General features: G+C 40.0%; 1 protein-coding gene and 1 pseudogene across 1 annotated transcript; one reads left to right on the forward strand and one right to left on the reverse strand.

The window, feature by feature from the left end:
- Positions 1 to 6,990: 6,990 nt before the first annotated feature.
- LOC121448645 (calcium-activated chloride channel regulator 3A-1-like) lies at positions 6,991 to 22,968 on the forward strand. Its single transcript, XM_041652811.1, has 14 exons — positions 6,991 to 7,149; positions 8,964 to 9,104; positions 9,302 to 9,449; positions 9,790 to 9,898; positions 11,464 to 11,641; positions 14,525 to 14,752; positions 16,553 to 16,786; positions 17,135 to 17,312; positions 18,386 to 18,486; positions 18,842 to 19,066; positions 19,409 to 19,679; positions 20,212 to 20,379; positions 20,919 to 21,155; positions 22,637 to 22,968. The coding sequence occupies exons 1-14, from the start codon at positions 6,991 to 6,993 to the stop codon at positions 22,966 to 22,968; spliced, it is 2,709 nt and encodes a 902-aa protein (XP_041508745.1).
- On the reverse strand, positions 8,049 to 8,750 carry LOC121452264 (annotated as a pseudogene).
- Positions 22,969 to 23,443: the final 475 nt, after the last annotated feature.

Genomic DNA, 23,443 nt, shown 5'->3' on the forward strand with positions numbered 1-23,443 from the left:
TATATATATATATAACGTTATGGCACGGTGTGTGTGTGCTGTTGCATGCATGTGGCTATCAGAAGACAGTTTGTGGGCATGGGTTCTCTCCTTCTGTCCTGTGGGTTCTAGGGATCAAACTCAGGCTGTCAAACTTGGCAGCAAATGTCTTTACTCCCAGTCATCTCACTGGGCCCAGGAAGATACTGCTTTTTAAAAATCAGATTCTACCTGTTTGTCTTTCAATTCAATATAAACACCTATGCACTTTTTCACTCATCTTAAGAAAGAATTGTTGAAACTAAAGTCTTTTCCAGAGAAAAGCAAAATATGTCATAGACTTGTTTTAACCCGTCACTCAGAGGCATACCTAGGAAGCTCAAGCCTATTGATAAGATCAGTTAAAGAGAGAAAGAAAGTGGGCTGAGAAGAGAAGATTCTCATTGCAGGAAGTATTCCAAGCCCTCCAGTGAGAACAAGGTATCACAATCCTCCCATGAGAACAAGGTATCACAATCCTCCAATGAAAACAAAGTATCACAATCTTCCCATGAGAACAAGGTATCACAATCCTCCAATGAAAACAAAGTATCACAATCTTCCCATGAGAACAAGGTATCACAATCCTCCAATGAACACAAGGTATCACAATCCTCCAATTAGAACAAGGTAATACTTCACATAACAGCAAAGGCCAGAGAGGATGTGAAGAAAGAGGAACTTTTTATTCATGGTTGGTGGGAATGGGAATTGGTGAATTTAAAGCAAGAAGTACCACATGACCCAACTGAATCTCTCCTGGGTATACACACACACAAGCCTCTAGGTCCCGTCACAGAGACACATGTACATCCATGTTTATTCACAATGGCTAAGAAGTGTAACACCCTAGATGTTCATCAACATAATCAGGCAAAGAAGACATGGTGTACACGACACACATCGAGTTTAATATAACTTGTCATAAATAGAAATGGAATCATGACATTTGCAGGAAAATTGATAGAATTGGAAATTATTATGGAAACAAAGTGTCCCAGACTCATATACACAAATCTTTCCTATTTTTTTCTCATATGTCAATTCTATGTTTATGTGTGTGTTCCTATACTTCTTGCCTCTTCAAGTTAAACTTCCCTTAACTATAGAATCTCTACTAGTCTCTGTTATGTCTTAGTAAAATAATTGAAATAATTATGTGTACATATATGCTCTGTTTACCTACTCTTTCTTCTTTCTTTCTTAAAAATCAATCCAGTTAAAGATGTTAACATTGTAGGATAATCTTTTTGTACACTCTGAAGATGTTTTTCTGCCAGGTCACCTTCTGATTGGTTTAACTAAGAGCTAAACAGCCAATAGCTAGGCAGGAGAGGCTAGGCAAGACTTTCAGACAGAGATAGGAACTCTGGGAAGGAATCAAAGAGGCAGAGACTCATCAGCCAGACATGGAGAAAGTGGGACATGTGGAGGAGAGGTAATGAGCCACACAGCAGAGCATAGACTAATCTAAATGGGTCAATTTAAGTTATAAGAGCTAGTTGGGAACAGGCCTAAGCTAAAGCCAAGCTTTCATACTTACTAAGAAGTCTCCGTGTCATTATTTGGGAGCTGATGGTCCAAGGAAAATCCAACTACAGTTAACAAATGTGTTATTATGCTCAGAGGCCATCTTTGTGCTTCTGAAGTCAAGGCTTTCAGTGAGAGATGAGGGGTCACAAGGTCACAGGCACTCACAGCTTCCAGCTTGCTGACTGACTCTATGAGGCAGTATCCACTGACCACCTCATATAGAAATTTCTTGCTATGCCTTGTCACCTTGGCATGATCCCATGGTTGTGTCCTTTCTCACTCTGGTTGCATAGTCAGAGCTATGTCTCCCAGAAACAATATAACAATATAATTTGGAGTTTGGGAAAATGACTAACTACCTTAATTTTTTGGAACCAAAAGTAGACATACAAATTAAGGGATACATTACAGAAAGTTGTTTGGGTGTTGATTTGGTTTGGTTTGGTTAGCTGTTTTGTCACTGTTGGTGGGAAAACATTATAATTCTAAAACACTGCATTCACCATCTTCATCCATACCTTATGAATTTCTCTCTCGGGCTAAGAAAAGCACTCACTGCCCTGCCACTCACATCAGAGAACACAAGCCAATCCTATAATCTGCCAAGCTCCTCACCACTTACACTCAGTCACTGAACAAGTCTTGCCCTCACATCCTCTTCAAAGGGCTTCTGCACACATGTGCTTCACATACATACACTCAGGCACATGCATACACATAAAAAAACTTTTCTTTAAAAGATTCCTCTTCTTCTTTTCATTATGCCATCTCAGCCTGTATCTATCACCTGCCAATAGAAACTGTACTCCCTACCTGGTCTTTCTATATTTTGTCTAACTTCCCCATTGGTGCAGAAGAAATGGAACAATTCTATATCTGTCAATTATGTTTTAAAATAAATGCTGATTGGCCATAAGCCAGGCAGGAAGTATAGGCGGGAAAACTAGACAGGAAGTAGAGGTGGAGCAATGAGAACAGGAGTATTCTGGGAAGAAGGAAGCTCTTTCCCCAGTCCTTCCCATACCACCGAAGAAGCAGGATGTGACCTGCCCCACTGAAAAAGGTACTGAGCCATGTGGCCAACATAGATAAGAATAATGGGTTAATATAATATATAAGGGTTAATAAGAAGCCTGAGCTAATGGGCCAATCAGTTTATCATTAATATAGACTCTCTGTGAGATTTTCTTTGGGACTTGCCAGCTGTGGGAACTGGGCAGGACAGAAACCCCAACAAGCAGGCCCTCATATTATACCCCATCATTACTCCTCACTGACCTGGATACAGGATGCATCCCACACAGGCTCCTAGATAGAATCTAAAAGTTTAGATGTGTCTCTATGGCAGTGAGGATGTCTGCTTCATTCATTGCTTTCTTTCAGTCACCCAGCAGAGAAAGCACACCATTGGCAAATGAAGGAGCCTCATTATCACTGGGCCTTGCCCCGTCCTCTAAAGTGAAACTCTGCAGCTCCAACAGGACTGGCCTCTGCATTATGCTCTGAGTGAGACCTGCCCATGTAACTGACAATGTCCTTCAAGGCTTTCTCCCAGCTAGCCTTTCAGTCTCTATTCTCATATTTCCTCTTGCCGTACAAAGGGCTCTATCTGCCCTCCATGGACTGCTAGGAATTCTCGACTATGTCAGTTACTCTCATAGGAACCTGGGTCTATTCTCACTCTCCATGATGGTCACTGTCCATTGTCCCCCATTTTCATAGCTTAGAGTCACCTGGTAAATCATGTTCATTTCTGTGTCTTAATCTAGGTCCTGAACTTCCTGTGGAGGATGCTCTATCTTTCCCAACCTCCTCCCCCAAAGGAGGCAACTTCCTGTTACTCTAGGCTCACTGTTGCTCCATACTGTAATGGCTATGTACTTGTGCTGACTTCTTTCCACATGGTGAGATCCTTTAAGGCAGGAGATAATCCCTCAATCATCATCACAACTCTGATACCTATCACCATGCTCAATAAATATTTGCTCATCTTCCTCTCGAGTATCAGCTGAAATGAATCAGTCTCTGCATTGGCAAAAGGACAACAAAAGAACCAGTATCCACCCTATGCTCAACACATAAACTACAAGGAGGAAACATGATTCCCCCAAAGAGAAATGTTAAATCACCCCCACCTAAATAAGGAAAACAAAGATAACTGAACTGTATTCTCAATGCTTCTACAATAACAAGCTTGGGCTTACTTCCTCTTCATTATCCAACCAGCCTTTATCTGGTATGTAGGTTGATCCAACTCTCACATGAATTTCACCTCTGCCCAACATTCTTTCAATTTTAGTTTACCCGATAACCATTCTTACAGCTATACACAGTTTCAAGTCACTTAGAAAGACACAAGAGACAAATTTGTCCAAAAGCAACAAAAACTATTCTTCGCAGCCCCTCCCTGCCCTGTTTTACTTCACATAAGTAACAGCACTGATCCACCGGGCATTTCTGCAACTCCTGTTCCATCCACTAGATTTCAGTGATTCCTTTTCTCTTCCCAACATCCAGTTTTGAGCAACAGCAAAGTCACTATGACGTTTCCACTATAAAATGATATGTAAAGAATTTAACACTAGCTGGTATTTTAGAATATTTATTGTTTATCTTTTCCATTAATAGTTAGGTATATGAGAGTAGAGGTCAGTCATAATTCACAAAGGAGAACTGAATTATGGTAAATTCCCAATAGCCAACTGTCAAATGAATAAGGAGGTAAGGATGGAGGCACAGACTCAGGCCAAGGAAGGTAATCAAAAATATTTATGCTATGTGATACCTTGCTCAACCAGCTTCCTAATCTCTTCTCTGGACCTACTAAATGGAATACTTGGCCTTGGTCATATATGTTTTCATAACAAAGTGAAGACCGATATGGAAAGAAGATCGTTTGCCAGCTTTCCAGACATGGCCTTCCTGGTCTCTTCAGGGTCACCTTTCACCAAGGTAACCGTAGCCTTCAGATCTAGTAGCGCGGACCGTTCCCTGTGTGTGTGCTTTGCCCATGTGGAGTCCTCTAGTGCACTTCACTCTGTGACAGGCTTCTTTCATGTGAGATTCCTCTATATTACTGTAGAGAGTGATGTGTTCCTGAAACACTACAAACTTTAAAAGATTTTTCTGCCTTGTGTTTATCAAAAACGGGTAACTAGGTACTGAAGGAATTCTACTTAAACTTAAGTTTTTAAGTCAAAGCTGCCTGAAGACCCCATCATACAACCTGAGTGAAACAGAATAAAAGGTATCTCATACAATGTCAGTCCTGGCACTCCACATTCTTTAGGGTCTCCAACACACACGTACTGTTTTTAACACAAACCCTCAAAATAATTTTAAGTCATCCTTTTGGAAAAATAGCATATGTTTTGTATTTTTTTCAAACCATAGCTTTTAGGTAAATTGCCCAAGAGTAAAGCCCAAAGCTGTCCCTTTCTGAAACTGTAACCTAGGGTGACTTAGCTTCTCCATGCTTCCCTTGTGTAAAGAATGACCCTCCCCAAGTGCTCTTGTGATTCCTTCATCATGAGAAACCATTTCAAATTTATCTTCCTCGTGCTCAGTGACATCTTTCACTCTTTCTTATTTGAATCCTCTATTCGTCCAATCTAATCCACGCAACAAGGCTTTGACATCTTTGGAGGCAATGCCAGAGTTTTCTCAGGTCTGTACTTGAAGACAGAGCACTAGGGAGGGCACATGAAGCACTTGCTTTTTGCACATGAACTTAAAAGAATAAGGAGGAGCAGAGAATAAATGTGAATTTATCAAGGTCTGCCATGTACTGGAACAGCATAACAAAGTCTTCCATAGGATTTTTTTTTCTTTAATTGTTTTGTTTGCTTGCTTGTACGATGATCTGCCTATATAAGGCAGAAGTGCCACCCACTAAATCCAGCTTCCCACATTGTATCACTTAAGCTTCACAAAACTCCTGGAACCGGTATTACTATTCTCACTTTACAGGTAACAAAATTGAGGCTGAGAAGCTAAAAATAAATCCCTTAGCTCCAAGCTAATTTACAGTCTAGTGAGGAAAATATATTGTGTCTGTCAAAACAGCCAAAGCAATGCCACCAGTACAAAATGCCAGCAGCTCAAGCAAGTTCAAGGAAAAGAAAGCCATTTCTTTAGGAGGACTTTATAAATGGTACCACATCTTGACTGGACTAGCAACACTAAGACAGTGCTAATGGCACTCCAAGAAGTTACAGATTTCACTCTGGCACCCACAGTTCTGGCCAGCTCTCCATCCCCCCCATTTAAAGCTTGCAAGACAATCTTTACAGTTTTACAAAATTTACTCATGAAAGCCGAGAAGCTGACTAACAAATCACCTTTAGCATGCCATGTCTGCTATTTCTTGAGGTGTCAGGAGTCAAGGCACGTGCATGAAGTTTTTTCTCTAGATTAACTCATCTAGCATTGCCAGCATTTCATAATAATTCAGATATTTTGAAAACAGACAAAGCTTAAGGAAGAATCACACAACCCTAACAAAGAAATACGTGACTATTAAGCGACCAGCAGGAGGAGTCAGGCTCACATTGATCTGACTCCAGAGCCAGCTCATCATGACATTGGACAACTGTCTCAAGCTGTAAGGCTCTTTATTCAATCCAAAAGAAAAAAAGAAAGAAAGAAATATTAGGTGAAGTCTATTAAGTTCTCAAGTTACAAAAGGATTTCGAACGTCGATACCATTTGAAAGCTGAAACAAACATGTAACTATCACGGAAAGTAATAAAAGAAAGTCTGCATTTGATCCACAGCCGTGTGGGAGCATTGTGCTCACACCATGCCCATCTCAAGAACCAATATGAAGTCATAAACCACTGCCACTCCCACTTCAGTCCTGTTTGTTGTTTGCTTTTTAATACAAGCCTTTTCATCTGCCCTTTCCTGGTGCTTTTTTTTTCTCAGTTGCTCACCCCTCACTATGAACAGACCCTGAAGACTTAGGCTTCCACTGCTAGATGATGATGGGGGGCAGTGTTCATGGCAATGATAAATACCCACAACTCTGAGGATAACTACCCAAACAACCCAAAAAGATGGCTCACTTCAGTAAATGCCTGTTGTCTTAGCTGTCTTCCAAAGTACAATGAATGTACCTACCATAATCCCCACTGCCATTCAGCAGCGACGTCTGTAGAATGAATGCAACAAGGAAGGCCAACAAGAAATAGGAGTATTTCCCTCTACCCATGCAAATATTCTGGTCGCCATGCAAATTCCTCAATGAATGTACCTACCATAATCCCCACTGCCATTCAGCAGCGACGTCTGTAGAATGAATGCAACAAGGAAGGTCAACAAGAAATAGGACTATTTCACTCTACCCATGCAAATATTCTGATCGCCATCTAAATTCCTGAGTGGAGCAGACACATAAATACCCTCCTTGCGCGGCCACCTCGCTTAGCATGTGCAAACATGGTACCAGGTCTGAAGGTCCTTCTGCTCCTCAGCCTGCATCTCCTACAGGAGACGCAAAGCTCCTTGGTCCATCTCAGCAACAATGGGTACGAGGGAGTGGTCGTTGCAATTAACCCCAGTGTGCCAGAAGATGAAAGACTCATCCAAAGCATAAAGGTAAGAAGGGTTGTATTAGCTGCATATTTGCATGTCAGTAATTCCTTTTACTAAGGCTGCTTTGCCTGTGTTTATCATGTCTGCAATATTATCTATAGTCATGATAGCATCTGCTTATTTTTATATTTTTATTATACATTAAAATCAGTGTTCAAACCCTAAGTAAATCATTAATTAGTTAAGGTAATAGATTTAGAGCAAGTGGAAAAAAATGTTCTCATTTTTTATCTTAATGATGCTGCTTTTACAAAGTCTATATAGCAAATATACTCTTAAACCCCAGTAGCTGCTGTCTTACGCATTTCTCCAGTTGCTCCTACGTGCCCAACTTTGGAAAACCTAAAATCCTTACCTGTCTTACTTTAAAGAGAACCTTCGACGTGTTAGAAGTCAGTGTGTTTCTACTTGTAATAAATGGTATCAACAGGTAGCATGTGTACTCTATTCTTAGATGCTTTTGGTATCACCAAGATGTGGTGAGGCACAAGGATTCGAACTCTTATGCAAATGAGAAATTTAGAGATGCATAGTCATAAAATAAGTGACAAAACTGAAACCAATCAGTCCTTCATATTTTATTACCACCTGGTGAGACTTTGCCTGTTATTACACTTGATGTTAATCAGAAAGGTTCATTGCACTTATTTTCAGCTGCCTCTTCTCTATGCACAGTGTGTTCATTAAAAACAAAGTCAACATCAAGTATAACAATCTGCCAAACTTTAAATTCTCAATTCATATAACTGGGGCCTTAAAGGTATAAGATTCAGATGTGAGCAAACTTCATCATCCAGGAAAGACATTCTGTACACAATACATTGATTCTTAGGACACTAGAGACAACAAAACATAAGAGGAGTAAATCCAAGTCACCCAACTTTCCACCGTCTGTTGGAGTACTAACCCAGGCCGCCTATGACCACTTGCAGGGGTGTCTTTTCTTCATCACCCGTGTATGTACTTGCTCCTTGGGTCACCAGCCACCTTGCTTCTTCCACTCGGCCCTCATCACAGGCTAAGTGTAGAGAGGTGTTACCCTCTGCCTCTTGGGCATTCGTGGCAGTTTTCTAGAGCGGGAGAAGCATCTTCAGTTAGCTCTCTGCTGGTGGCAATGCATCGGATTCATTGCTGTTCCTCATAAAGATGTTCACCATTTGCATCTGCACCAGCCCCACCTGCTAATAACATGACAGCGATCTCACGCTCGTTTGACAAAACTGCACAAAAGAGGAAGTGTAGCATTTGATTGACAGCATTCACTTTCTCACCTTTTCCCAGGAGGACTTTTATAATCTTATCCAAGCCATCAGAAGCAGCAGGATGAGGAGAACAACCATTCCTAGTGATTATTCATTGGTACTCCAGTTGAAGCAAGAATTCAGTGATTTCTGAATGTCCAGCTGAGGATGCCCAGTGCAATGTAAATCTGCTGTCCTGTCAGCTCTAGGAGCCAGGGACATTGGCCATGATCCTCTTTGGCAACTCTTCCCTTCTGCTGTAGGCTACAGATTGCTAACTGCTAAATTAAACTCTTAACCCTCCACACCATTCTCCAGCCATCTCGCACAGACTTCTAACTACCTCTGTAACTAACCCAACATCTTCACTTTTATCTCCAGCCTGCACTGCTGACCTCAGTAGGCAAAAACACACGTGAATTTGGGCACAAGAAAAGAAACACAGATTTAAGAGACTTTGTAAAATTATTCTGTTTGAGGGAAAGGAGTTTTGATTTGCTTCTGGTTTGTGTACATACATTAATGCTGATTTTGTTGTGTGACGTTGTTACCACAAGGTACTTTTAATTTTGTCAGGAAATGGTAACCCAAGCCTCTACTTACCTGTTTGAAGCCAGCCAAAGAAGATTTTATTTCAGGAATGTAAGCATTTTGGTCCCAATGACCTGGAAGTCCAAATCCGAGTACTTGATGCCGAAACGAGAATCATATGACAAAGTAGGTGTCACATCCCCCTCCTATCCTGCTTCCTGTGTCTTTTACAGATGAATGCTTGTACATTTTGGTAAATGCTAATCATGTTGGGAGTAAACTAGAAATATAGCTTTTATGGGTGAACATGAGATGATCCTTGTTTGTAAAATCTCTCATTTCTAGCACTCTAGAAATCTGACTGGGTTTGTTCTGCATTTTAGGCAGATGTCATAGTTGCTGACCCTTATCTGAAATATGGAGATGACCCCTACACACTTCAATATGGGCAGTGTGGAGACAGAGGACAGTACATACACTTCACTCCAAACTTCCTACTGGCTGACAATTTACGTATCTATGGACCCCGAGGTAGAAATATCTATTTTATACTTCTTAATTCCACTGAGGAAAAGCAAACAACAGCTATTAATTTTCAGGACTATAAGAAAAGCAAGAATTAAGCAATACCTTCATTTAGAAATATACTGATTATAATCAACCTCCTGTATATACATATTTGATAACTAAATGAGTCATTTGTTGTTCTCATTCTATTTTATCTTTTTTATTTTTTTGGAGCAATGGAATTATGTTGATTTTTAGAGTTCTCCAGTTCAGGTTAGCAGATGAGCAAGGAATTTTAAGTAGGTGGAAATCATACTTAAGTTATTTTAACTACAGTTTTACAGATGATAATCTTCTCTCTCAGGCAGAGTCTTTGTCCATGAGTGGGCCCATCTCCGGTGGGGAGTATTTGATGAATATAACACAGACCGGCCCTTCTACATGTCCGGAAAGAATGTTCTCGAAGCAACAAGGTATCACAGAGTAACCTAAACTGATTCTACACCTTTTTGCCTACAGCTTCAACTGTCTGTGTTGGGTAGTTTGAGTACAATTCTGGGGTTTGATGTACTCAAGCCCTGTGTGTGGTAAAGTGTTCAATTTGACTTTTAAGTTAAAGGGAGCAAACACGTAGAACATTGAAGAAATGTTGAGAACAATAGGAATCAGTGTCTGGAGGAAATATCACTATGAAAAAAATGTCAGTTAGATCAGGCGATAGAGAAATGTCTAATCCTGTCCCCTTTGCGGTGTGCAGTGTGCCGAGCTGCCTGGAGTCTTGTACCCAGGCTGGGCTGCTCTCATCACGGCCTTGTACCCCGACTGTCACGCCACAAAACTACCGCTTGCCTAGACAATGCCTATTCAACCTTAATTATTTCTCCTCTTGATCTTTCTGCTCCTCCTGTTTGAGGTTAGAGGCCTGGAAGAGAGTTCCCAGAGAGTACGCATGCGCCTCTCGCAGGCGTCCACTAACCAGCCTTGGCTGCCGAGGATTTTTTTTTTTTCCCAATAGAGTTGAAGATCCTTCAGACTGTGGATAATGTTTTGTTTTGTTTTTGTAATTCTCTAACAAAGTCAAAGCTATCAACGGATTATCAAATGATGAGTATTTAACACACTAAACATGAATGCATTTCCTTGTGATCAGTCATAAAAAGATAAACATTGGTGAAAGCGAGGCTCTAGGCCCACATTCCTGAGTTCCCTATACTGGGCACAGAAACTCTGAGTCTCACCATGAGTAAGCTAAGCTTCAGGGCCAACCCTAGAGTCACCTCTCTTGAAAGGTATTAAAACCTCCATTGTCCTTGCAGTACAAACAAATGCGTGTAACCAGCTAATGTCATGAAGTATGAATAGGAAGAAATTATACATATAAAGAAATTTTCAGAATCCTTTTCATTTTCTACCCTAACCTCTGACAGGGATATAACAATTATCTTTATCGTGAAACCCAATGGTTTGATGCATTGTTCTTCCAATTCTTTTATAATCAACTAACTGATTATAAAACTGTAAACTACAAATTGCTATATATTTAAAACCATATATTTTATACTTGGAAATTTAAGATTTTAAATATATTTTGACTTTCTTTCCTCACTAAAAAAAAATCCCCTGTAATTCGTAACTAATTTAATCTTTATGATATCCATGTAAGTTTAAAATTACTGTCTTATCCCATAACCATAGAGAAAATAGATTTATTGATCATACCAGGAAGCCAATGGATGTTTAAGAGTGTGCAGTGAAAATACAGTTTTGACTAAAGTCAGGGGTATGTACAGGCAATCATTGTGCCTACTTTTGTCAAAGAAATGTTTGTACATGATCAAGCAGCGTTGCCACTGAAAAAAAGGGGTTTTGGAACATTGGTCTTTATTGCTGACTCCCCCAGGTTCAACTTAAAAACAGGATGGGGCTCGTCAAAACTGGAGCTGAGGGTATAGCTTTGTGGCTAGAGGGCTTGCCTAACTGCACAGACCCTGGGTTCAATGGCTAGCCCCACAAAAGTAACCCAATTCTTTTATCATAGATGCTCCACTGGCATTTCTGGCAGAAACGTGGTCCAGGAATGTCGGGGACGCAGCTGCATAGCAAGGCAATGCCGGCGAGACTCAAAGACAGGACTGCTTGAACCCAAATGTACATTTATCCCAGACAAATCCCAGACTGCCAAGGACTCCATAATGTTCATGCAAAGTCTTGATTCTGTAAGTTGAGTCTATATTTTGACCACTGAGACTAACGTGCATGTTGGTTATCTCTGAAACACACTGGTCTCCTTTTCTTTGGATATATATCTCACACCCTCTCCAGCACTCTCTTTTTGTCTTTTATTATTTCAGCCATCTGGCAGGAATGAGGCCATATCTCACTGTGGCTTGCATTTGCACTTACCCTATGGTTACTGACCATGCACACCTTTTCATATACCTACCAGCCATTGCATGTAGTTCTTGAAAAATTCCCATTTGGATCATCTCATGATTTTTAATCATGTTATTGCTGGGCAATTTTTGCCCCTGAATTCTTTGAGTTTCTTAAAAATTCATAAATCTTTGTTGTACACCGTTTGCGTTTTTTGCCTTGGTGAAGGTTGTCTGTTAACTGTCGGCTATTTCCTTTGCTGCACTGTCCAGTCCTAACTCATATAAACATAACATATTTGCAGAGTAAAAGTTCATGCAAATGTAAGAATATCTTAGATAAGAAAGTACTTAAGATACAAATTAAAGTTACATATCTAAATTGTAAGACCAGCATAATTAAAATAAACGATTCCTTATATACTAACTTACTAGCAACAAATACTACCTCACTGATAGAATTAAAATTGCTGTGGCATCTAGGCAATAGTGAAAGTTCAAGTCAATTTATAGACTTGAAGCTCTCTTCTGAAACTTGTAAATTAGCCCAGGTTTTAAGTGGATCTCCCTTCAGGAAATATCCGACACAGGAGAGTTCACTTTACCTGGCTGAGTCTAGATCAGAAAAGAATTCAGCACCAAAACAGACAAGAAATCCCCTGACACAAGGGGATGATCAGAACACACTGCCTGTTCCAAATGCTGCATTGCCAAGGCATGTATCTACGAGGACGTAACTCCTGCTGCCTGTGGGGACCCAAGCAGTAAGGGAAGACACCTCTGCACCTGAGCAAGTATACAGGGATGCTGATTCTACAAGACTCTACTCAGAAAAAAGTACTGTACTTTAACCAGATATCTTATCCAGCACCGGACTAGCTTCTAACTATCATGCTACAGTTTAAACCTATCACATACCAAACCCTGAGCTCTGAGCTCTGACTCAGAGCATACACGACATGAAATAGTGAATGTTCTCTTCCGTGCATCCTTCCCTTAACATCCTTCTCTCTGTTTCAAGCTCAGTGCTGTGTTAGGAGCTGACATGAAGTAAAGAACTAAAAATATTTTTTTCTGATGAACTAATGGAAGGAGAACGGTGGGGGTACTGAGAAAAAAATCTAAAACCAAGCAGGAAGAGACACAGATACAGGAAGCAGTGTTCCTGTAAAGTCAGAATGTGGCTTCTGAATGATGAGTTTTAGCTGGGATTTGAGAATGAGTATGAACTTGGCAGAGTTGTCAGAGGGAGAGACGTCTATGCGGTGAGACAGACTGACAAAAGTAAGACAAGGCAGAGCTGGTCCCTGCAACTGTACACGTTGAGAACCGTCTGAACATTTCCATCGTAGTCACTGAAGATTCTAAAGCTCAGTAGAAAAATTTTAGGGAGATGGGAACCTGCAATAGAATTTCTTTTTCCTGATTTATGCGAAATTACCATTAGGGTGAATGGGAATTCAGGTGAAGGTTTCTGGCGTAGTCTGGAGACTGAAAGAAGTTCTACAGAAGCAGGGAAATGCATGCCCAGCAGGAGGCGGGAAATGGGGCGGAGCCTACAAATGGGCACTTAAAAAGCTAAGGGTTTTCTCAGCTTTAGACAAATGAAGAGCCGGCAGCTCAATTCTCCCAGGAATGGATATGATGCCCAGCCGAGGATGCGATGGGATGAGGCTGAGTGAGGCAGGGACGCGGGCTGGGCCGCCACAGCCATTGGCAGATGAGGGACTTGATTCAGACAATGGTCCTGGCAGGGGGAGAGGGGCCAGGTTGACAGACAGCGCGTGCGCACACCCGGAAGTGAGGCGAAGCACTGCTTTGTTCGCATGCACATTTTCCCCCTTTTCAATGAAACCCCATTTGGGAGATTTTAATCTGAGCCATGGCAGAAACAAACACTCTCACGATGTAAATGTGCATTTAGACGTTTAAACTAAGGCACATATGCCCATAAGTCTGTATCTGAGCTTAAATCTGCAGGTGTGGTGTTTGGGGACGAAAGTAATGAAATGACTGTTAAAAGCAGTTTCTGCGACCTTACTGTAGGCTGTTCACTTTCTGGACACTCTGCTTGTTTATGAGGATGCTCTTCCTTCTTCCTCCAGATTTTCAAAACCTAGAGGACTTTCATGGTTTATAGTAATAAAAACTTCCACTGGCAGAATTATTAAATGCGATTCATCTCTCAGAGAAATGTCTACATCTCTTATGCTTTTATTATCTCTCAAGGGTATTGTTTATATCAGGACTAATAATAACAATCTCGTTCTCTAGTGCCTGTCCTCAAGTTTCTGAGCTAACTATGGAGATGTGGGTCATAGACAAAAAACAAAACAAAACAAAAACAGCCATCTCTCCTATGCTGCTTTTAGGGGACAGAAGTTACCAGGAGCCATAATACTCTTCCCTTAAATTTCATTCAGGATGGGAGATCCACAAAAGTTTAGGTGAGGAAACAAGGAACTCAATCACATGAGCAGCCGCCATTCTTCACTGACGGCCTAACTTTGAAATCTCCAAAAAGCGTTAGCTGCACATAGTGATGTTATTGCCCACTTCCACTCCAAGTGCATAAGATGGGTGCCCAAACAATCGATTACAAAGTGATTCTCATCAGGAGACAGACAAGTCCTGTTCAGGATGCATGTGGCAGTTAACTTCATATCTGGAAAAGAAGGTGATCCCTTACAAGTTTTTACAATATTGTGCATTCATTGATTTTTTCAGGTGGTTGAATTTTGCACAAAAAAAACCCACAATAAGGAAGCTCCAAACCTGCAAAATAAAATGTGCAACCGCAGAAGCACGTGGGACGTAATCGAGGAGTCTGCTGATTTCCGGAATGCCTCGCCCATGGAAGGAGTAGAAGCACCGCCTCCACCTACATTTTCATTGCTGAAGTCCAAACAGCGAGTGGTCTGCTTGGTGCTGGACAAATCTGGAAGCATGAGTGCCGTAAGACACTTTCTATTGAATTCCTTAAATTAAGTATTTAAGTTAAATATGAATATTTTTAAAATATAAATATCATTTAATTTTAGTTTAGTTTTAATAAACTAACACACATATGTTTATGCCAATGAAATGGTGAGATAAAAAAATGATGATTAGAGGGAGGTTATAAGATTATGGATAATTTTATCTCATAACTTTTAGCTCTAACTAAAAAAAATTTAATTGCACACACGTACATACATACACAAATGAAGTCAAGTGAAATGGTGCCTACCTAATCTTAGCTACTCAGGAGGCTGAAACAGGAGCGTCTTTGTGTCTATTGGTTTTAAGCCAACCTGGGCAACCTAGTAAGATCTCATCTCAGAAAAAAAGTAAGGAAAGGGAAAAAAGGGAAATTATCCATGATTACACCATCAAACATATCACTTCATTCTTTTCTTATTCTTAATGTTTACCTTTTTTTTTCAAAAAATGCAATTATATTTTGTATGTTTCTGTAACATGCATTTAAAACTCCCCATGTAAAAATGATTCTATGAGAGATTTTAATCGTATGTCAGTCTTGCTAAGCAGCAAGCACAGGGCCTGCTTGGGTTCACACAAGGTGCTCTGCACATAAGACATAACTGTTAGCCTAGTGTTTTTATGGGACTCCTGACAGTGAGAATGACTGAGCCTCTTGAGCCTGCTCTTGGGACTCTTTTCCTCCTGTGGGGTTGCCATGTCCAATATCTTAGTTTTCTTCATCCTATTATATTTTATTTTGTCATGTACAGTTGTTATCTCTTAGAAGCCTGTACTTTTCTAAGGAGAGACAGAAAGGGAGTGGATCCAGAGGAGAGAGAAGGTGGGGAGGAACTGGGAGGAGTAGAGGGAGGGGAAACTATAATCAGGATATATTTTATGGGAGAATAATTTATTTTCAATAAAAGGAAAATGGCAAAAAATAAAAAGAAATACATCATATTTAATGATTATGTCACATATATATATAATGCAATTTAATCAAGTCCCTATAGTTGGACATCTTTGATGTTTTTCAAAATGGTATTTATTAAAACATACATTTTTAAAAAATATTTCATTCAGATAATTATTTAATAGATTGTTAGATAAAAATGTAAGAGTTTTATAAATAACTAGTAGTTTAAGGTTTATTTATTTTATTTCATGTGTATATGTGTGTTTGAGCCACTGTGTATATGTGTATATGTGTTTATGTGTATATATGTGTGAGCCACTGTGTATATGTGTATATGTGTTTATGTGTGTATGTTTGTGTGAGCCACTTTGTATATATGTATGTGAGCCTCTGTGTATATGTTTGTGTATATGTGTATGTGAGCCACTGTGTCTTGTGTCTGCAGAGGCCAAAAGAGGATCTGATCCTCTGGAAGTAGAGGCACAGTCCGTGTGAGCCACATCTGGGCTCTGGTAGCAGAACCCAGATCCTCTGCAAGAACAGAAGGACTCTTTTCTGTTGAGTTTTTATTTCTTCACCTTTTTGTTTTTATATCCCAACCAAGGTTTCTTTCTCCTCCACCCTCTCCTACCCTCTACCAACCCATTCTTCCTCCTCTGTTTCTCTTCAGATGCGGGTGGGAATTCTTAACCGCTGTCAAAACTCCGAAAGATTTTTTTTTCTTAGATTTTATTTTTTTAATGAAATGAAGAAGCTAAACTTTAAAATACACCAATGAATTATTATCAAGATCCTTGGTGACTTTTGTGTGTCACCGATCTGACAAGGTGTTAAGAGACTCCAGAGCTGCTCATGTATCTTTTCTCTTCTTACAGGGAAACAATGGCACTCGTCTCATCCGAATGAACCAAGCAGCAGAGTTGTATTTAATTCAAATTATTGAAAAGGAATCCTTGGTTGGCATGGTCACATTTGATAGCACTGCTACAATCCAAAATAATCTAATAAGAATGATCAATGAGAGCTCCTATCTAGAGATCAGCGCAAACCTGCCTCGAGAAGCTAGTGGTGGAACTTCAATTTGCAACGGGCTCAGAAAAGGATTCAAGGTTAAAAAAGAAAATTAATTACTATCACTTGCCATTGACTATTTTTAACTTTCAGCAAGGGTCATGAGGTCCTAAGCCTCTTATTTAATAACATTCTAACCTGATCAAAACAGTCATCTGTGAGAAGAAAGCGGCACCCTTTCCTGCTCTCTGCGGCACCTCTGTGTCCCGCGGGGAGACTGGGTAAACCAAGACTGCGGCTTGGAACCATAACACAAAGGTTCTCTTCAGCTCACTCTAAAGCAGAAATATAACGACTCCCCCAGGACTAAACCGCAGTTTCTTCTTGCTTTTCACTTATTCAGAAATTATTTTCCTGTGATTAGTAATGTGGCTTTTCCCATTCAGGCAATTACCTCCAGTAACCAGATGACTTCCGGTTCTGAGATCGTATTGCTGACAGATGGGGAAGATGATCAAATAAGTTCCTGCTTTGAGGAGGTCAAACACAGTGGTGCCATCATCCACACCATCGCTCTGGGGCCTTCCGCTGCCAAAGAACTGGAGACTCTGTCAACCATGACTGGTACACTTCAGAATAGAGTTTGGACCTGCAATCGTCTGTAGTCTCTTCTGCCACACATGTTCTTTCCAATACACTGAAAACTTCTCAAAAAAAAAAATCCGTCTCAAAATTAATCTTTGCTTCTTCCCACATAGGTTCTTTTCTCCTCCCTTCCACTCTTCCATTGCGGACTTCTCACGTTCTCCATTGTCCGCTGTCATTCTTCCCCTGATTTCAGCCAATACCGCTAATCAGAACCTAGTTCTCTATGGTTTCTCAAATGCATCCACGACTATTTCTCAGTTTAAAAATGCATTCCAGCCCACAACAAATGTTTGGACATCCCAATTCTAAGGAAGCGCAAAGGGAAACCTAGGGGCTAGAAATGATTTGCCCAAGAGTCCTGACTGGGTCCCCATTCAGAACTCACCCCATCGCGGAGTATTTCTGTCAGGTCCTAACGAACTCTAAGCCTTATGCAGGCTACTTCAGTAATCTTGCTGGTGGGTTTGCTGGTATTTATTAGTTCTACAAGTATGTATGAATATCATATTCTAAGCAATCATTTCTCCTCGGCAACCTATTCTTTCTTAGCTTCTTACATGCAAGTAACTTCCCGCTTTCTTTTTTTTTTTTTTTTTTTTTTAAATTTATTTATTTATTAAGGATTTCTGTCTCCATTATCTATCTTTATCAATCTTCACTTCATTCTAAACCGTCAGTATTGAATTATCACTGATGTGGTTTTGATCCAACTAAAAAAATGAGTCATTAACTTCTAAGAACTGGGCTTAAATTTCATTTCTATGGTCTTATATTTTATTTGGACTTTGCTAAGATAGCATGCACTTCTTTCTGGTGACTGATGATCAATTAGAAAAATGTTTCAATACTTTAAATTTCCCTCTGTTCTTATCACACTTCTTTTGAGCAAGGTTTTAGTAATTTTAGAATTCTGCCTGGGACACTACAACGCCGAGGATCTTGAAAAGTAATCTTTTGTGGAGTATACCTAAGTATCTTAGATAGACTGTTAAAGAGATCAATGACCACACAAAGTAAATGGGGTTTTCCCATTTAAAACTCCCCTTTAGGAGGGCTTCGCTTTTATGCCAATGAAGACATAAACGGCCTTATCGATGCTTTCAGTGGGATTTCATCTAGGAGTGGCAACATCGCCCAGCAGGCTCTGCAGGTCAGCAAAACCCTTTGTCTTCTAACTGTTGCAGTGAACGCCCATCATCCTAATTATTAACTATTCTCTAACACCTCTTCCTTAAGAGCAGTCTCATTGTACGGAAAAAGCACTTCCCTACCGAAGTTGATTTTCCATGGCTCCTACAGTCCTTTATTCCTTACAAGATTATTTTTACTCTTTGTAATTTTAATAATTTAATTTATTCCTTAACTATGATTCGACTGAAATATATTTAATTTTAACTGAAATACTTTCTTGAAACTTAAAATTACACTGAACTAACTAAATTTTAGAATTCCATAGTAACAACATTTGAGGTTTTAGCATCTCTGTTTTTTTATTTCTCTAACAGTTGGAGAGCAAAGCCTTGACTATTGCAGGGAAGGGACGGATAAATGGTACAGTGCTGGTGGACAGCACCGTTGGCAACGACACGTTCTTTGTTGTCACCTGGACAGCACAAAAGCCAGACATTATTCTTCATGATCCAAAAGGAAAAAAATACACAACCTCAGACTTCCGAGACGATAAGCTAAATATATACTCTGCTCGACTTCGAATACCAGGCATCGCAGAGGTGAGTCTGCTCTTTGCTTTTCATCAATTATCAATTTATGTTAGAAAAGAAAGGCCCCTTCTATGTTCTCAATACTAAAACAGTACCAGATAATTCATCTTAAAAATAAGCTTAATGGAACACATAAGGATTCATTCTCACGCTATTAGTTTATAAACTCAGATATTAAAAGTCATTATTTAGGCTGTGGCAGAACCTGAGCAGTGCACCAGCATAGCTTGTTCCATTCCCATCATCACAAAAGTAATTATTCTTCTTCTTTTTAGATTTCTAGGCAATTATATATCCTAAGCACAGAGTAAGAAAATACTATCAAAGCTCTTAAAATATATTTTTTTCCAGACAGGTACATGGACTTACAGCCTCTTAAATAAGAATGTCATATCTCAGTTGCTAACGGTGACAGTGACCACTCGAGCAAAAAGTCCTACCAAGCTCCCAGTCATCGCGACTGCTCACATGAGTCAAGACACAGCACGGTACCCAAGCCCGATGATTGTTTACGCCCGAGTCAGCCAAGGGTTCTTGCCTGTTCTGGGAGCCAATGTCACGGCCATTATAGAAGCCGAAGATGGACATCAAGTCACACTGGAGCTCTGGGACAACGGGGCAGGTAATGGGAACTGGCATCGACACTGAATTTAAAATTCTCTCACTGCACTCCCCTCAATGCTTCCTCTGTGTGCTTAAGAACTGTATTTCAATGTGCGCGAAGTCTACTTGTAATGTGTTGAACCTTTGCATGGCTGTAAGTACCATTGCCATCTTTAAAGTTCCCTTGCAGTTCAACTTTACCCATGGAAGGAACTTGAGGCCAATTTTTCTCCATCTCCATTGTCGGCGTCTTAACGCACTTTGTTTTCTTTCTATTTTCTTCTTTGGATAAGTTTCTTATATGAAATAAAGAACAGCTATTATTAAGCAAATGGGCACCATAAAAGGACTGAATCCTACTGTGAATGATTCCAAAACCGCGGGATTATCATGTGACCAAGACAGGCTTGGAGGCAAAATGGTCTGACCCTAGGACTCATGGACCTGAAACTGTGCTCCCTTATGTGTGACGTCACCGACATCACCTGTGCTCACAGTCACAACTGTCATTGTTCTTACTAGATGACTAATTCTTACATTTTAATGCCAAGGTGCTGATACACTCAAAAACGATGGTATCTACTCAAGATACTTCACAGAGTACCATGGGAATGGGAGATACAGCCTAAAAGTCAAGGCCCAGGCAAGAAAACACATCGCTAAACTACATTTAAAACAACCGAACAAGTCTCTCTATATACCAGGCTACATTGAAAATGGTAAGTAATACTCAAACAGAAATATGTGTGGTTTAGGTCTAGAGAACACAACAAGCATCAGAAACATAACCGACTACAGAAAAGTCAAGGATATAATTCCTTGTAATCAATCATCTGAATGCTTCAAAATCAAATTCAGGTCCAGTGGACCCGTAGACTGTATTTCTGCAAATTATTAACACCCACCTTGTTGTTCTGTTTACGTTTCTAAGCTTCACACAGCATCTTCTACGATGCAGTCTCAGTGCTAGAGGCTGACGTTGCAAATATGGATAAAACACAACTCGCGTCCTCAAAAGATTTACGGACAAGTATTAGACAGAGATTGGTTAAAATATAGTTTGGCTAGAATTGTAATGTTCCCTCATCCAATTCAAAGTGATGTTAAAACAAGCTTTTCTTTCCCTACACACTGTCACTTCTCAATGTCGGCTGTTAATCAACATTAGCACCAAGTCGCTGCAAGATCAACCTACAAGAACAGACATGAAAATATAGAAAGTCATTTGTTGTTGTTTGTTCTTGTTGTCGGGGTGTAGGTCAAATTACGCTGAATCCACCCAGACCTGAGGTTCCAGAAGCCACAGAAGCTCCAGTGGAAGACTTCAGCAGACTAACCTCTGGAGGGTCGTTTACCGTGTCTGGAGCGCCTCCCGGTGGCAACCACACTCATGTGTTCCCACCCAGTAAAGTCACAGATCTGGAGGCCGAGTTTGAAGGAGATCATATCCACCTTACGTGGACGGCCCCTGGCGAGGTCCTCGACAAAGGAAAAGGTGAGCTAGGTGTTGAGTTTTAAAATGTTCTAAAAGAAATTCATTGTCTTTCACTGGCTTAAACTTCCCCAAAGTCTTAATTCTGGGTAACATTTATGGAGTGGCTACAACAGCCCATTGCTCACCTACTTCAGATGTAAAAACTCAAACCCCAAAGGATACAAGTTGACCCAAATTATCTGTGTCTAAATACTTTAAATTTTCAACCCAGGTTTTTTTGGATTTTTTTTTTATCAAATTGTCTCTCTCAGTTTGAACTATTTTTAAATTAAATGAGGAGACTAAGTAACACCATTCTGTTGGGTTCTGTTATTGTAAACAAAGACAATTTTCTAAACATTTCTGGTTTTACTCAATTTTATTCAATTACTGTTCAGTTTCAAACACTATTGGGCTCTCTGGGACAAAGTCTACTCTTAGAAATCAATTAAGTACAAAATACACATAGGTAAACAAGTAACCTCAGACAGATAGATGACAGATGATAGATAGATGAATAGATAGATAGATAGATAGATGAATAGATAGATAGATAGATGATAGATGATGGATGGATGGATAGATAGATAGATAGATAGAGAGGTAGATAGACAGATAAATGATAGATAGATGATAGATAGATAGATGGATGGATAGATAGATAGATAGACAGACAGACAGACAGATAGATAGATAGAACCAGATAGACAAACAGACCACAATTCTTAAGATATTTTATGTCAATTTCGCTATTGGATTTCTAAACTCGGTGTGGAATTCAGTGCTCCTGCAGGCTGCTCCTGCCCTTCCCAGCAGCTGTGTTCCAGTCACCGTGAATTATTTACTGAAGTGTTCCAAACACCGTTCACTCATTATCATTTACAAATCTCACTTCAGAATACCAGCAGCCAAAAACTTTCGTTGAATAAACCAAATGACTAAGTACTGTTTTACACTTTAAAAGCGGAGATGAGAAAGATGGCAGTCGTAAAAATGAAGGTGCCGGTCGAGGTCGGCCCGGGTCCCGAGCACGTGTACTTAGTGCTCATCCCTTCTGCGCCCTGTGACTCACCCTCAGCTGCTCTCCGCTTGTCTTTCCCTGGGTGCCCCACCCCCACCCCATTACGCCTTCTCTCAACGTAATAAAAAGCCACAACAGATGCTCACGGTCTTTACTGCACAGGAACATTGTGTGTCCCTTGTCCTATTTTAAAACTGAGTTCAGCTCTTTCAACGTCTCTCTAAAAAGAAACCTGGGCTCATGGTGGAGAGCTGGTATTAATGATAAGTTTTTCTCTGATTTTGTGCCTGGACATTTTTTAAATAACTGTTCCTGTCCTTGTGTTTAAAGTCAGTGAGATGGGATACCCGGACACAAACTGTTCCTGGGCTCTCCATCACTAAAGCTCGGCATGCAAGGCTGGTAACTCCTACGCAGGCGCAGTGCAGTGCAGAGAGCCGTCCTCCTGACTAACTAACACCTGTCTCTGTCTCTTTTCCAGCGCAAAGATACACCATCAGAATGAGTCAGCATTCTCAGGATCTCCAAGAAGATTTTAAGAACGCTACTTTAGTGAATACTGCTAGTCTGAGACCTAAAGAGGCTGGCTCAAAAGAAAATTTTGAATTCAAACCAGAAACTTTGAAAATAGAAAATGGTACGAAGTTCTACGTTGTGATTCAGGCCAGTAACGAAGCCAATCTCACCTCAGAGGTCTCCAACATTGCACAGGCTGTCAAATTCATTCCTCCACAGGTACCTGACCTGGGTACCAGAATGCCCGTACCCAGTTTGACAATTTTTGTATTTGTTGCAACTTTATTCATATTTTAAACTAGAAATTGTAATAGAACTAAAATTCAACCTTATTTAGAACTAATTTGCTAACCTCTTTATCTACTGGACAACTCTTTGTAACATGAAAGTGAGCGTTCAATGTTGTAAATCTTGTATTTGGGTCAATTAAAAATCAGTTAAGTTGCTGTATATAAATCAGAATATTTCCTTAATCTAACTCTGAAGAGGATGAGTTAAATTGAACAACTCATTTTCCAAATATTAAATTGAAAAAGTTATTACACTAAATATAATATGTAATTTCATAGAAATAAACACACAAAGAAACAACGTAAAGCTCAGAAAGAGAAAATTGTCTGTTTACAGCCTAAATCTGGAAAAAAACACGGACTAATTTCCATAGAGCACTGGGAAACTAACTCAATATAAGAAAAACGTAGTATTCTTGAGGCAGTGCACACATATGGGTGGATACAGGACGGAAAAGTCTTCCAAATTAAAAGGTAAATTT

The sequence above is a fragment of the Microtus oregoni genome, unplaced genomic scaffold (genome assembly GCF_018167655.1).
Source record: "Microtus oregoni isolate MIOR12 unplaced genomic scaffold, Mior012 000000F_ref0000247, whole genome shotgun sequence".
NCBI classification, from domain to species: domain Eukaryota; kingdom Metazoa; phylum Chordata; class Mammalia; order Rodentia; family Cricetidae; genus Microtus; species Microtus oregoni.